At 36.7% G+C, this 16,010-nt stretch overlaps 2 protein-coding genes across 2 annotated transcripts in view; both read right to left on the reverse strand.

Moving 5' to 3' along the window:
• LOC109850544 (ubiquitin-activating enzyme E1 2-like) lies at window positions 156-13,362 on the reverse strand. The gene is made up of 7 exons (XM_020420568.1): window positions 13,168-13,362; window positions 12,690-12,988; window positions 8,632-8,849; window positions 3,561-4,355; window positions 2,598-3,466; window positions 1,788-2,220; window positions 156-954 (listed from the first exon to the last, which is right to left on the reverse strand). The coding sequence occupies exons 2-7, from the start codon at window positions 12,973-12,975 to the stop codon at window positions 358-360; spliced, it is 3,198 nt and encodes a 1,065-aa protein (XP_020276157.1). The 5' UTR covers window positions 12,976-12,988; window positions 13,168-13,362; the 3' UTR covers window positions 156-357.
• The window catches only part of LOC109848272 (cation-chloride cotransporter 1), a 15,176-nt gene continuing 14,063 nt past the window's right edge, over window positions 14,898-16,010 (reverse strand). Inside the window, exon 14 of the mRNA XM_020417698.1 lies at window positions 14,898-15,727. Within this exon, the coding sequence (XP_020273287.1) occupies window positions 14,907-15,727 (821 nt within the window). The 3' untranslated portion in view covers window positions 14,898-14,906. The remainder of the gene's footprint in view (window positions 15,728-16,010) is intronic.

Here is a 16,010-nt window from a genome sequence, read left to right on the forward strand (position 1 = left end):
AAGCAGCAAAATCCTGGAACTCAGACTACTCAGTGGACCACCGTTCACCAACACTAAACCTGATAGCAAATTTCCTTTAAAAAAAGCATGATAGAAATAAAACTGCACCACCAATCATTTTAACCACCTGCTATACGAAAATAAAATTCAGGCAATAACAATGAAACTGAGGCATCTGGCCGTCTCTATTAAGGTATTGGAAACAAGGATATAACGGATCAATGTACAAGATAATGGCATATCTTGCCCAGAAAATTCAACGTTATACAGGAACTGGTATTCTAAATGAATCACATTTGTTACATAGTTCTGATTTCAGTACTTTTTTCGGTATCTTAAGTAAAATCTTCGAGTCATCTACTTGAAGTATACGGAGACCAGTGGAATGTCAATGTCATTATCCTCGTCATCCTCACAAGCGACGACAACATCCACATGGCGCCTGTAAGGAGGTATAACCAACTTAGCCACACTCTTCGCCAGTTCTACAACCTTCTTGTCCATCCTCTCCTTGTGCTTGGGGAACATGCTGTTGTAAAGCAGGGAATTGCCGCAAGAAATGCTGTAAGCATTGAGACCTTTTTCCTTGAGCCACTCAAGGAGCTCCCTCAGGGTGACGTCCCCTTCGATGGTCCATCTGTCCCACACGGTCCATTTCATGTCCCTGTGTTTCATCACCTTCGGTGGCATTGGCTCAGCAATGGAAAACATCGGGAGTGCGAGGTTTGCGAATGTGTTGCGATAGTCTTCGACTTTGTGATTGGTGGCAAGAACCTTGTAGAGCTCCAGGCAGACAATGCCAGTTGCCATAGCCGTGGTTGTGGCAATGGCTGGGATAATTCTTCCAGCAATAAATTTGGCTTTGAGTTTATCGACTTCTGGAATGCTATAGTTTCTTGCACGCATGTTTGCAAGCCCGGCTATGAAATCCATATGGTAGTTTGTATCATCATCCTGAAATTTTAGGTAAAGGGAGGTGTTTATATCAAGTATCACAGACGCAAGAGGCTAAGAATTTTAAGACATATATAACCTAAGTAGTAAAGAGAAGCTTTGGAAAAAGAAATTATTTACTGAATACAAAAAATGTACGTTGAGAAAAGTTTTGAGTAGAGGGGTAGATGATGATCTAAGGAAGGTTACTATCTGCTTTACTTACCAATAGGCGAGATGATTTTACCAAAATGGAAAAAATTACATAAGATTTATAAAGATCTGAAGAGAGATAAATTCCAAAAGATAAGAGAACTGTACATGTGAAAATTAATCACAAAACGTAAACAATAAAACTGAAGGTTGAGACAAAGTATTGACGTGAGATGGGTATAATTATACAAGCCAGTTCAATGTGTGTAATTGCTATATTTAATAGTCAAGAGGGGCATCAAAACGGGGAAAGTTGTCACGGTATACAAATTCTAGAAGAAACAAGCAGGGCTGTATATGTGAGGCCTTAACAGTATTAGATCAAAAACCACTTGATGTATAGAAGACGAGCCTTCAAAACCCGAACATTGCAATTAGGCAAAACTGTCTAATGATACTAGACTTCTAAAAAAATATTACTCCTCTTTGGCTGACAACCTAAAAGAAGCTAAACCCTCAGAAAAGTGGGGAAAAAATAGTGACTTTTGCTATATTTCCTCAATTTCATATGATGCAGACACAATTTTATCCTTAAGTTTGCTTTATGTCCCTATAGTACGCAAGTATGCACCCTATAATATGTAGCCATACAAGTTAAGCCCTCACAGAAGTGGAAAATAAAATAAAATAAAAGCACATACCTTCTCAAATTGTATTGGGTTCATCAAGTATCCTGGGGGTAGCTTTTTTGCACAGTCTTCTAGCTGAATGACAAGTTGGTCAATGACAGCAGCATCATCAATAGAAGAAGAGGATATGCTGGTTGCTTTCTCATCCGTAACAATCTTAGCATCCTTCTTGGGCTGAAAATCAGGAACTATGACCTTATCGACAACATCAGCCAGCTTATTTGGGATCTTGGCCCAGTCAGGAACAGTAATCCTGAATGTCTCAGCTCTCAATATAGAAGCAGCCATGACAAACTGAAGGTGCGTTGGATCGCTAGAAGAGAACTGCAGTGGGTTGGGAAACCGCTTCGGAGCAGACCAGAATGGTGCACCTGTACTCGTAGTTGCGTCCTCAGGAAAAGTATAAATCAACTGCTTCACACGGTTGGAGAAGTAATCTTCAAACCTGAGAAGGGACAGCATGAAAAATCAGCATTAGGAATACAACATCACAAAGAAATACAAAGCCGAGTAAGTCCACATCTGTATGCCATATTAATAAAGTGGGAGTCTAAGTAAAAGCAAGGAAAGGTTTGTTCAAAACTAAGATGAGTATTATCCTTAAGTTCTTTATGTCACAACAACAGTGCCACAGATATCTCCAAATTAGTTTATCAAGTCAACGGAATTATTCAGGTCAACAGAAAGCAAGGAGCCAAAACTCAAATGCATGCGATAATTTTTCAAGAAAAGCCGTCAATAAATGCTTGATGGGAGAGTCATAGTGGACGGCGTAGGACATGTAAGATTCAAAAGATGGAAGAAGGAAGAAAATACACTTACTTCAACCGTGCCCATGTGACACAATCATCAAATGTTTCACATCTCTCCTTGTCAAGGCACTCGAGGACACGTTCAAGTTGGTCCCTAGCCTGAGCATCACCAGCATTTTTCATGGAAGAAGCATATTCTTTTGGGTTGGATAAAAAATTATTCACTTCACTCGGAGTTTTCTGGAGTAAGCCATCAAATTCTGAACGGGCCCATGTTAGGCAGTGATCAATATTGTGCGGAAAAGAGTGAACTGTGCACATAGGCGCCTGCTTCTCAGGGGGATCTCGAGAAGCACCATAATTCTCAGTCAGGTGAGGTATAACCATTTGGGTGTTACACTTGGTACCCAGGGTTCCAGATTCCAAGAGCGGCTTCTGAAAATAGACGCATCTCATGTCCATATACAGTCTGGCATTCACATTGTCCAAAGCATTGACAACACAATCCAACCTCTCCCAAAACGCATCATTGAATACATCTTCAGTCTCTGGGCTTGCTCGGTTTTGAAGAGGTTCAACATGGAGAGCAGGGTTGATTGTACTGGCAGAAGTAGCAGCAACCATAGATTTTGATTGGCCAATATTCCAATCACGAAACAAAAACTGGCGACTGAGATTACTCTTCTCAATCACATCATCGTCTGTTATGGTTAACTTCCCTTTGCGACTGCAACCAACTCCCATGAGAGCAAAATTCTTCAAGAACTCACAACCAAGGGCACCGGCGCCTACCATAAAAACATTGGCCTGTTCAAGTTTCCTTTGAAGCTTGGATCCAAAAACAGAAATTTGGGCATCATAGCGAGAGTTCAAAGGTTTCAAATCTTCAGGCTTCAGCGGTTCAACAGGAAGAGACTCAACAGAATCAAAGTAAAAGAACTGCCATTTTCATTAAAACTTAGTTATGAGGAATTTAAACAATAGAGGTAGAGAGAAAGAGAATTTTTTTAACTTATAGCCGAGCAGCACTCACCTGGAAAATAGGATGGAACTTCCCTGAGCAAGCTTTAACAGCCTCCTGGCCAACAATACCGCCAAACATTGCAGCCATAGGATTTAATACTGCCCTTGAACCACTAGTGAAATACCTCAGAAGTTTATCATCCACCTCATCCACTTTACCATCCCTTGAACTTTCATTGATATTAGTAGCAAAGCCTATCAACCTCTGGACATCATCCTCAGATCCAGCAACAGGAAAACGCCCCAACTCGAGCCTAAACTTATCCAACGCTTGAAAAGCCAGGTGTAACAGAGGCGGGCGGTCAAACTTTGAAAAATCACTCAGCATGAAATTTCCAGGATCTCCCAGGGACTCTCTTAGAGGTTTGAATTTCAGGATTTTAGGCTGTTTTACCTGTGTGACTAAACCACCTCTTTCATATGCACCAAAGTTTGTTGTGTCTTCCTCTATACAAAATGAGTATGGCCTTTTATTTATAACTTTTCTTGGTTTACCATCATTTAGCTCAGTCATTCCTTTAATCTCAGAAAACACAACAAGATCTCCGTCTTGAAACTCAATCCGCTCATCATCAACACAAGTTACAAGTGCAGGACTACCATTGCTGATAGATTCAATTATGCCTGTATGTGGTTCCTCTCCATCAACATCCAAAACTGTGAATTCTGGACCAAAGTCGCAAAACACGTTGCCAAAAAGGCCTCGAACTTCAGTTTTTATAAAAGGAATTGGAGGGTTGTGGTTGTGACAATAATCATCATATTCAATTGCTTTTTCCAAACTTATATCGGTAAAAATGACAGCCTGCATAATGAAGAGCTTGCATGTGTCAGTTTACTAACATATGGCACAGAAAGAAGCTTCGCAAAATGAAAGCTTTGGAAACTGAAGCCAGCATTACGAATTAATATAAACAAGACTGATCATGCAAAAGAAAGAGGGTCAGAATTACAGAAAAATCAACATCATGTATCTACACTAAACTGAAAAAGTAACTGCAGCTCTAATTGCAGAATGCAACATTTAGGCACTTAAGTAGACATGCAACCTTTCGTCTTCAATAGCATTACTTATTCTATTCTTTTTTCCCATACTTCTTCTCTCTTCTCTATGTTTTTAACATATTAAAGTTACTTGAAGGCTTCCAAATTTCTTAACATTAATGATCAATTTACAGTTGCGGTTACGAGTGCAACAGCATTATAATACTAAGGTCCAATGCACTGCACGGGTACCATTTAGAAATATAACAATGACCACATGATTAAGCCAGATTACATTATGCTGTAGTTTTTTGCAAATTGAAGAACATGATGAAGCCAATTCAGATGTCTGACTGTTATTGGTTGAGAGAGAGAGAGAGAGAGAGAGAGAGTACACCAAAAGCCTATTTGAAAAAAAATCTTCAACAGAGATCGGGGGTTGACGTTCGTCAGTGACGAGTGCCAACTATCGACCGTCATTATGTCCATAGTTCATATTGCATGCAACATTCACAGAGTAAGGAAAGACCTTCCAAACATATTTACCAACTATCAAGACAAATAATTCAAGGTGCTATTGCAATTCCCTATTTTTCTGTTCACTGTTAGCTTGCCAGGAACTTTGCACCTAGCCATAGAGGTATGCTGCATAGATATGCTCATACAAAGGGACACATTAAGGCCTGGAAGAAATGGATGAATATGTGGATAAATAGCCACAAAGACTTATCGAGAAGAAGCAATCAAGGAAAAGAAGAGGCATATTGATGGCAAGTTGGCAACAGTCAACGGTAAAGGCAAGGTTCTTTGCGCCCAAGTAAAAGGCAACAGATTCAAAACAATCCTACTTTAACTGCAACAGAAATAAGAGAATGCTCAGTAGTTTCAGCACAAATAGCATGTTAGGAAACTACAACTACAATATCCTTTTGTAGATAGTGCAGTAATTTGTTATTTGATACATAGTAAATTAAATTGTTAAGGTGACAGTTGTTTGTTGTAGCGTTAGAAAAAACTACATGGCAATTAGCAACTCAACAATCAGTCTTTTCATCAATAATGACCACTAATCTATACTCATTGGAAAATGTCAAAGTATCTACGTTACCTAGGTACTTCTATCTGAATGTCGTACCCGTATCCGACACGTACCCGTACCAGTACCTAAACTCCATTGACACTCCTTGCATATATGAATACATTTATCGGGCATCTACTTAATTATATAATACATGCTTTAATTTAAAAAACTCGTCATACATTATTCAAACATATATTCTACACTTCACATACACTTCTTGAAACTCATTGGACATAGGTGAGGTTCTAAGCTATGATAGAGGGTCAATTGAAAGTCTAGTTTATAAACTAGTGATTTTCCAGTTTATAATCCATATAATAGAACAAACATGATAATGTTATGGGGATTTTACTTCTCATAACACGTGGATAAAAAATATATTCATCTAACGTAAATTATTAATTCCAATAAATAATATGTAGTTTCCCCTTACCCTACCTTTCATAAATTTGTCATGTCCCGTACCCAAACCCGTACCCATGCAACATAGCTAAGTATAAACTCCAACCAACAACAATCATTGCTAAGCATTATCTTCCTGAAAAAGAAAGTTCATAAGCTTAGTAAAGCAATCAGGTCTGCCTACAATCAAATCAATGTAGACTATAAAGTATTCCAAAAAATTTCCCTCACCAAAATTATGATGTTAAGGGCAAACAAATATTTATCAAATAGCATTTGAGGTAAACCAACCTTTTGTACTTGTAAGTTTATTCTATGTCAGTTACATGTAAGTTATTTGGCACAATAAAACCTACAATTCGACTGGAAGCAAAAAAAGAAAATGCAATTCAAAAGCCATAAAGAAAAAGGTTCCACTCGGATTGTATATATATGTATGTATGTACGGAAAAGTGTCCCTAAGGTGACACCTTAGATTCAATCTAAGCCCCTCCCAAACTATATTATATGCAATCAATTTACCCGATCCCTATGTTACCCGGGTACTTCTACAATGAAGCCGTACACGCACCGGACACGTACCCGATACTTTCCCATACCCAAACTTCATGGACGCTTCTCGAATATATGCATGCATTTATTACAACATGTACTCAATTATACGATTATGTGTTAATTTAAAACACCTGTCACACACTTCTTGGACGTATAGCTTACACTTCACATTCACATCTGTTTCTAAAAACTAGTTAGATATGGGTCGAATTTGTTTCAGTCCAAGCCCAAGTTTAAAACTATATAGTTGAAGCATCGTTTGGATGTCTAGCAAAAAAAAATGAGTAGTTTCCAATTTATGATAAGTAATATGATAAAAGAAACTTAAAAAATATGATCGGAAATTTTACAGTCACGTACCCGCACCCGTACCAATACCCCTACCCGTTTCCATGCAACTTAGCCCAATCCACTTCATTCATTTTGATTTATATGTTTTGAATTGTATATAAATAAAAAAGTAAGGATATTAGATCATGATTACACATACATCAAGTAATTATAAAATTAATAGTTTTATGACAATATAACTGAGACAATGAAAAATATGTGATAGAAGTATTTAATCATCATGATTTTTATTTTATAGATGTTTTGAGGCATCTAGATCATGATGAATGGAGTGGATCATCAATTGGAATAGATCTATGGATCAAGAGGTGCTTTCTTAGATTTAGATTGAATCAATTGAAATAATGGGTATGAGGCAACGGCTTATTGTGTTAAATGAACTACTAAGAGATAGTCATGTGGTGATGCCCACCTTACTAGTCACATCAAAACTATGGACCTCATCACTCTATCTCTTGATAGCTCATTTAGCGAAGTGAGCCGCCACCTTATATCCAATATTCTCATATATATATACACATACACACACACCCCTCTAGGGCGTAACTAAGTTTGTTACACACCCCTGTAAAAATATATCTTTGCCTATCTATTTTGTAAATTCAAATCGTTCATTATAATCTACATGTCATCAAATGTATGTTGATCAAAAATCATGTGGCATGGAATTTTCTATCCTATAAATCAAGCAACTCAAAATAAATAACATTTTGGACCATTCATTTCTATGTCATAAAATGTATAAACTAGAAATATCTAATCTATGAGACATTTTTATCTCTATGAAGTTTTGAATGCATAGATCATAATGAACGGTGTGGATCAAACATGTATTTTCACATGCGTTTAGTTACACCCTATGTGTATTGTAAGTGTGTGTGTGGTGTGTCCACACACACATAGGTAGGGGTGGAATGAACCAAACAATTAACAAATAGTTCAATAATTGTTCGAGTAACTATTCGGTCATATTCGATTCGGTAGTTCATTTACCATTAAAGAAATATTTTTCAGTTCGAGTTTACTAACGAATAGAATTTAACCAGATGTATATTCGATTCGTTTGTCTATCAAATATTCGTTTAAATTTTGATCACTTGTTATTGGTATTATTGCATATATGATGTCATATTTTTAACCCACTTATCATTTCTACTTAAGTTTTATGTACTAATTTTAAGACTTAAATAATCTTAAATCTGTTTTCTAATGAAAACTTTGATTTAAATATATATACATCATATATATTAAAGGAATAAATTTTATTTATAAATTTTAATACTATTTGACAATTAAATTCTTTAGCAGAATAAATATACTTTGATATTTGATAAGTATTCATGCATATTCATGAATATTTATCAAATACCAAGTATTTGAGTTCGAATTCAAAAAACTCTATATATGAATATTAGAGTCCACATTCAAATTCGATAATTTTAAACAAATACAAATACGAACACCGTAGTATTCGCTTTGATTCGATCGTTTACCACATAGGGAAAATGGATATGAGATGGCGGCTCATTTTTCTAAATGAGCTACCAAGAGATATTCACATGGTGCAACCCACCCTACTTGTCACATCAAAAGGTGTGGATCTCACCTCTTATCTCTTGGTAGCTCATTGTCTTAAATGAGCCATCACCTTTTATATTACATTATATATATATCGACAAATGAACCAAGATGTTTGCAGGGAACATACCTGGAAATTAGAAAGTAATTTCGTTGACAATTTTTCAGTGAGAGCAGATATCAAGACAGCGTTGTTGAGCTCTTGCAGCTTCTGGACACAGGCTTGAGCACGATTCTTACCAAGATCATCCTCAGAGAAAAAGAAGTTACTGGACAAGTCCCAATATCCTACAGATTCTTCATCATGAAGGGCAACAGATTTTACTCCAGCAAGAGCAAGGTTCTTTGCTGCAAGAAATAGAAATTATTAATGACACAGACACAAAGTAAAGAACAATCTTACTAAGAGCGACTCTCAATGAAACATATGTCAGCATGTTTCTAAAAACATGCATCAGTCAGCATATTTCCAGCTCAACAGGTTTTCCCCATCCTTTTTTTTAACTTTAGGGTGGTCAGAGTACTAATTAAGCATATGCAAGCATACCAGCAGAGGAGACACAAATAGACAGACCAACCAGAAAATAAACAAAAAAGGAAAGAAAACAGTAGCAGATCGCAAACAAAGTTAGCGAAGAAACATAGGCATATTCCAATCACAGATGAAACTTGCAGTAAACATAGCATATAATACAATTGTACCTTAATTTAATAAACTCCCAAGACAGAAGTAGATCATAGAAGAAGTGGCAAGAAAAGAGGAAACATTGGAGACGAGGAAAAAGCTCATAATGAAAACAAGGACTACTTCCATTATGCAAAAAAAAAAAAAAAAAAAAAAAAAAAAAAAAAAAAAACAAGTCACAGATAATAAACAGAGAACCAAGGTAAGGTAACAGTACCAATAACAATTTTCAATTACCTACAATTGCAGTAGCCCAGGAAAAAAATTGACTGTACTGCAGTAATAAGAAAGATCCAAAGCTATGTGAATCTGAGTCTCTGTGATGCTTCAAACTGAAGAAAAATTAACATGTATATGAAGAATTTTGCTCATAAACAGATACCTACAAGCTGCAGAGGGTTGAATTTTGCATATGAAGAATTTTGCAATTATCTCCATTCTCCCATGCTTTTCTACATATCAACTAATAAAAACTATTAAAAAAAGATTTGCTTTCTAAAAATCAAATAATACATGCTGGATCTCAAGACCCGGGCGGAAGATTATTTCGTTTATCTTCAATTAGCAGCCATTTCTTTCTTTATTAGAATCCATACACAGAATAATCTGTACTTGAAGACTTTTCTTTCAGTTAGAACAGAAGGAAGAAACAGAAACAAGGGGGTGCAAGGAATACCTAGACACATAAAATAATAGGTTTAACCCATGTTGCATGGATACAGGTACATGACACAAAATATTTGTAAAAGGTAGGTTACGGGACACTGGTATATAAATATTCATACACATATACATATTATTTATTGAAATTAATAATTTACATTAGATCAATGTGGTTTTTACTCACGTCTTATGAGAAGTAAAACACCCATAACATTTCTATGTTTTTTTTATTATGTGGATTATAAATTGTAAAATCACTAGTTTTTGAACAACACATCCTAACGACCCTTTAAAATCATAGTTAGGAACTTGACCTATGTCCGACGAGTTTCAAGTGAATTTGAAGTGTACATATATGTCACGCCCCGGGCCTGGGGCCTGTTGGGGCGTGCAAGCCGTGTGACCCACCAAGAACAACTCGATGTTGGTTAAAATTCACCGTTAAAATGTTAGCACTAGTTGTTTTTGGGCCTTAAGTTTTTTTCTATTTAAGCCACTAACATTTTTTCACACTAGTCCATGTGAGATTAAAGTGTGGGGTGTCACAATCACCCCACCTTACAAAGAAATGTTCACACCATCATGACATGACAATTAGCACATCCCAGTGTCGACGATATGAACTCTAGAGGTGGGCTCCTACAGACTCTAGAGGTGGCTCTCACCGCATTCACGCGGTATAGCACTTAGCCCCATATAGCACTTAGCTTCACATTCCGACTAGTAACTGTTCTGATACCATTTGTCACGCCTCGGGCCCGTGCAAGCCGTAGAACCCACCGAGAGCAACTCGATATTGGCTAAAATCCACCGTCAAAATGCTAGCACTAATTGTTTTTAAACCTTGGGCTTTTATCTATTTAAGCCACTAACATTTCTTCTCACTAGTACATGTGGGACTAAAGTGTGGGGTGTTACAACATATGTTTGAAAAATGTATGACAAGTAATTTAAATTAAAATATGTATTGCATAATTGAGTAGATGCCCGAATAAATGTATACATATATGTAAGTAGTGTCCAAAGAGTTTGGGTATAGATTCGGTATGGGTATGTGTCAAAAGTACCTAGGTAACATAGGGTCTAACGATGGCTGCAAGCCAAATTTATAAGAATCCTTCTTTTTCAAATTTTATTTATTATTTAGCTAAGGGCTCTTATTCCAAATAACAAGACAAAAACACATGCAAAAAAGCAGAGTTTTTAGTCCATAAACAAGAAATTTATATACAAAGTTAAGGGCAGAAGATGGTATGCAAAGAAGGCATAGAAACTTCATCTATTCGCCAAATTTTATAGTAAGCATTCCATTCTAATTCCAAAAGTCACAAAATCAAATGATGAGAAAACAAGGAGAGAAGCAGAAGAAAAGATGCAAGATTTCACCTTTGCCCACAGAAAAACATAAGGTAGAAAGGAGTCCCCAAGAGTTCTTGGAAATTAGGGGGTGTTAGTCAGCTAGAACATTATTGATAGAAGGTGTTAGTCAGCTAGAACATTATTGATAGAAGTGGAACAATTTTTATTATGGGATAATTTTTTACTGTGGGATATTTTAATGAGATAATTGGGAATGATATTTTAAAACATGATATTTTAATGGGACAATTGTAAGTATAATTAAGGATAATTTTCAGAAATCAATAAGCATATAAGTCATGTATTTTGACGACCATTCTACTATTTATACATTGTAAAAATTATTACTATTATTATTATTTTAGTGTTAATTAATCTTGAATAACTATTAGATAGACTATAAGATTAACTTTTTGATTTTTTTCGAATTATTATTGTAATATAAATTTAAAAAATAGTTTTTCCTTTTTTCCTCTTTCTTTTTTGATCTACCAGACATCATTCCATCATCTCTCAATTTTAATTAATTTTTAATAAAATATGAATTTTGAAAATTTTAAATTTAAATTAATTATACAATTCAAATATTTAATAAAAAGTAAAAAATGACATTAAATAGAAGGGAAGGATAAGAAGAGATGTGATCAAATTTTATGGTGTGGTTTGAAGATGATAGAGAAATGAAATATGAAAAATAAAAAAGTAAATAATAAAGTTCTAGTTTTTTAGCATGTAGTTCTCGCTTAAAACCTGGGGTAATTTGAGAGACTAGAACTCTATCTTTTCTATATAAATTTGACAAAAGTGGGATAAATTTTTACAATTATCTCAGTTATACCTTTTATCCAGTTCTTGTTGACTAACACTGTATAATTTTATCCTAGTTCTAGTTCTAATGGACTAAAATACTATAAAATATTGTCCCACAAATTATCTAAGTTCTAATTTTGAGTTCTACTTGACTAGCACCCCCCAGGAATTATTTTGCTCATAATCAAGCGCACCAGAACTCTAGTTATCCATTATACAAACAAATCAAATCAGTCAAGTGGCCAACAAAACAAGCCATGACGATAACTTTAGTTTTCATCTACATGCACTACAAGATTACAAAGATGCAAAGAGTCCGTGCCCCTCGAGAGAGTAATTTCACAATACAAGAATTCACCGTTTGCTCTAAACTGCGTTCGCAAGTACCAAACCCTGAGCTACAAACAAAGAAACAATTAGAAACAAAGGACTTGGATCTCAGTGCCCTCTCCAAATAACATCCGATGATTCTAAAAGGAATGAATGACTACAGCTAAGAAAAATACTAGAAATAGCAATTCAAGTTCCAGATCCTTAAGAGTTTAACACCTCACAATAGTAATTTCATGTTCATCCTAATTCCAGTAACAAGAAACAAAACATATGTCACTAAGGAGATCATACATCAACAGAAAAAGCAAAAAGTTAGATGAAAATGATCAAGATCTCACCGATCTCAGCACCGAGGCCATTGAGACCCGAAACAAGAACATTCGAACCGAAGAGCCTCCTCATAGTCTCCCTCCCGTAAACCGCCAGCTGTCGACTGTGCAGATCCTCATCGATCTCATTCCCCATGGCCGCCGTCTTCTCGTTCCCGTTCGCGCCATTAGAATCCATCGCTCTCGACGACGACGAAGCCTCTGAATCGACCCTTTGCTTCTTGTTGTTCACAGATCCGCTGTCCCCTTCCTCGATCTCGACGTCTTCTCTTTCACCTCGCTTTCGATGCAGCATATAGAGCAGGCCACTGCTCCAAGTCCCCCAACACCCCATGGAAACGATCAGAATCGAGAAAACCAAGGGACACGACAGCGGAATTCGATCCGATGCGATCGCTGCTATAAGTATTGGGGAGAACAGTGCGAGAAACCCTAACCCTAGCCCTAATTTCGCCATGAAGGAAGGAATCAAAGAGAGAAGACGTACCGATGAGGTGAGCTTCGATCGCGAGCAAGGAATCGGAGGAGCTCGAGGAGTCGAGTTTGGAAGGGCTCTTTGGCGAGTCTCCGCTGCTGTTTTTATTTTGACTACGGATTTTTTTATTTTTTTTGTTTACCCTTTTTTCTGTATATACTTGTTTTTGTTAGCTGAGGAGAGAGAAATTGCAGTGGTTTTTGTAGCGAGAGTATTGGCCCGCAAGAATGGGAACACTTTTACTTGTTTCTGAATTGCAAAAATGCCCTTCTGATAACCGCTTTTTGGACTCCGCGTACAGCTGACGCCAAAAAAAAAAAATCCATAATTTAATTATGGGCCAAAGAACAAACGGGCAAAATTAGTGGGTTGATAACGGACCAATAAGAGGGGAGAGGAAGAACCTTCTGGAATGTTGTCACGGATGGCTATTTTGTGTTTGAGAAGTAACTCGGACCTCATCTTGATGTACAATGCTTTCAATACTATGTGCTCAATTTTATATGAAGGCAAAAGTAAAGGGCTAATTACAAAAACCACCATGAGCTTTTAAGAACTTACAGTAACTCGGACCTCTTTTTCCTTTTTCAATTAAGATTTTTTTGGGGACCAAGAAAAAAATTCTTTTTTTTTTGGCATTTTGCATATCAGTGATACGTTAGAGTTAAGGATGCTAATATGAAGATTAAAAGATAAATTTGCATATAAGATTAAGCAAAATAAACGATGTAATGTTCACTAACTCATATAGTTTAAGGAGGGTTTAGTCTAATAAAAAAAGATGATAGAAATTAACTGCAACACACCAAAAGTTCATAGGGCTTTCTATGATTCATCTCGAAACCATTGAAGACGGAAATACTTGTCAAACAAATCTTTGACATTTCCTTTTAAACTCGGTAATTTTCCAAGCTTTTTCAAAGCGGCTGCGCTTTGAAAAATCTGGCAAAATCCATGAAATCATTAAAAATTGTTTAGAAATTCCAAGTTGGTCAAAGTTTTTGAAAGAAAAAGTCTCCTTGTGTAATTCTCCTGACGAGTTTGCTTACAAAAGAGGACTGCAACCAACTAATTGGTAAGAAATATAGTACAAATTTGAAGGAGAACTACATAATAGAAGAGAAAACAGTGGGCGGCAATACGAGTACAAGCAAAATCAGAGTTCTCAGCTATAAGTTAAATCAGAAACAAAACATATATCGATATTTCCAACATTAACAAGCTTAGTCCATGAGCAACATAAATATTAACAAGTCGTAAATTTCAACGTGTACACAAAGCTGCATTTGCTGCAAATGATCTATCATCATGAAAAATCGTGGGAAAAGTACTACATCACTCTCAGCTCAAGGCACAAGAAAGAATGAATTCAATACGTAAAACCATCTTAGCAATCTAAGAAAAAGGGCAACAAGTTAATAAGAAAAACAATCAAAAATTGTTACAACAATTGTAGAACAATGAAGTATGATAATTGTAAAAGAAATCAAGTTCAAGTAAAAAGGGTAACCACATCTCTTCTATACCCCCTAACTATAAGCACCAAAAGATCCATATACTCCATATAGAAGTAGCGGTGTTGATTCAAATGGCGGAGGGAGGAAGAACTCACGAAAACGACAGCAGCGCATTCTCGAGTATCCTAAGTATCGTAGAATAACTTCCAGGGTTGTATAAAGAAAATTATCACTTGTTGTTCATTCAATACCAACTTGCTTATGCCATCAGCCATTTAAAATGGCTTCCCTTCTCTAACTAGCAGTCTCCTTCATCTCTGCAAGATACGAAAATTCTCTTTGCGCATTTGTGAATGCCGCCATTGATTCTTCCTGCTGATGACCCTCTTCGACATGGGCCTCCCATGATTTAATTGTCACAACAATCACCTCAGCTTGCATTCTGAGATCATAAAGGAATTTCTTCACATCCGCCTTCAACTCCTCAGCTTCTGTATCCTCTTCAGCAATGCAGAATACCTGTATCTTGCAACTCTCAAAGCTTGCTTTTGTGAGAAGAAGCTGAGATAAGAGGAGCATCAGACCCCCATCTCGTACTATCCAATATAGGTCGATAGTTCCATACTGTCTCTGATACTCACCAGGCCATTCATCCAGACCTTTAACAATTACAACCGCCTTGTTGGCAATAATGCAGTCGTTAATTATACTAACGAAAGTTGATGGAATCTGAGAGAGATTTTCTCTGCGCCAAATCTCTGGATACCTCATGACAACAATATTGGGCTTGAGGTTGCCAAGGCCCATAGTTTGCACAATGCCACGGAATCCCTCGGACATATTTGGGGCTACGATGATCTCGGCCACACCTTCGCACCTTTTGTAGTCTATATAAGTGTCAAGCTGCCGGCAGGCGATCTTGGCATCCTCGGCAAGTACGTGGTAGTCTCCGTCAATTATTGAGGCGAATATTGACATACCACGGCCTTTCTTCTTCATGCAATTCGCAAAGTCAGCAAGCTTTGGATGGCAGGGGACATTTTCTGGTAGCTTTCCCCATGGACGGCAAAAGACGAGGGGTATCGGGTACCAGTTTTTAGGGTGTACTTGGTTTGCTGGAAAAGAAAACTTTAGGGGTTAGATGACAATTTGAAGTTTACGGATTTTTAAAAGTTTAGGGGGGCTATACCAAAACAGGCCAAACTTAAAGGGGGCTTTGTAACATTTTTAAGTCAGGGGTTATCGAAAAAAATGGCCAAACTTGTGTGTCCATTTTCTTTCTTTCTTTCATTTTTTATTTTTATTTTTATTTTATTTTTTTTTTTTTTTTTTTTTTTTTGGGGGGGGGGGGGGGTGTGTGGGTGTGTTTTTTTTGGTGTTTTTTTTTTTTTTTTTGTT

The sequence above is a fragment of the Asparagus officinalis genome, chromosome 7 (genome assembly GCF_001876935.1).
Source record: "Asparagus officinalis chromosome 7, Aspof.V1, whole genome shotgun sequence".
Classification (NCBI taxonomy): Eukaryota; Viridiplantae; Streptophyta; class Magnoliopsida; order Asparagales; family Asparagaceae; genus Asparagus; species Asparagus officinalis.

Coding starts and splice junctions, on each gene's coding strand:
- LOC109850544 (XM_020420568.1), bottom strand. CDS start 12,975: ATGCTGCATCGAAAGCGAGGTGAAAGAGAAGACGTCGAGATCGAGGAA. Junction 4,356..8,631: donor AATTACTTTCTAATTTCCAG/GTATGTTCCCTG, acceptor TTCATTATGCAG/GCTGTCATTTTTACCGATAT. Junction 3,467..3,560: donor AGTTCCATCCTATTTTCCAG/GTGAGTGCTGCT, acceptor TGAAAATGGCAG/TTCTTTTACTTTGATTCTGT.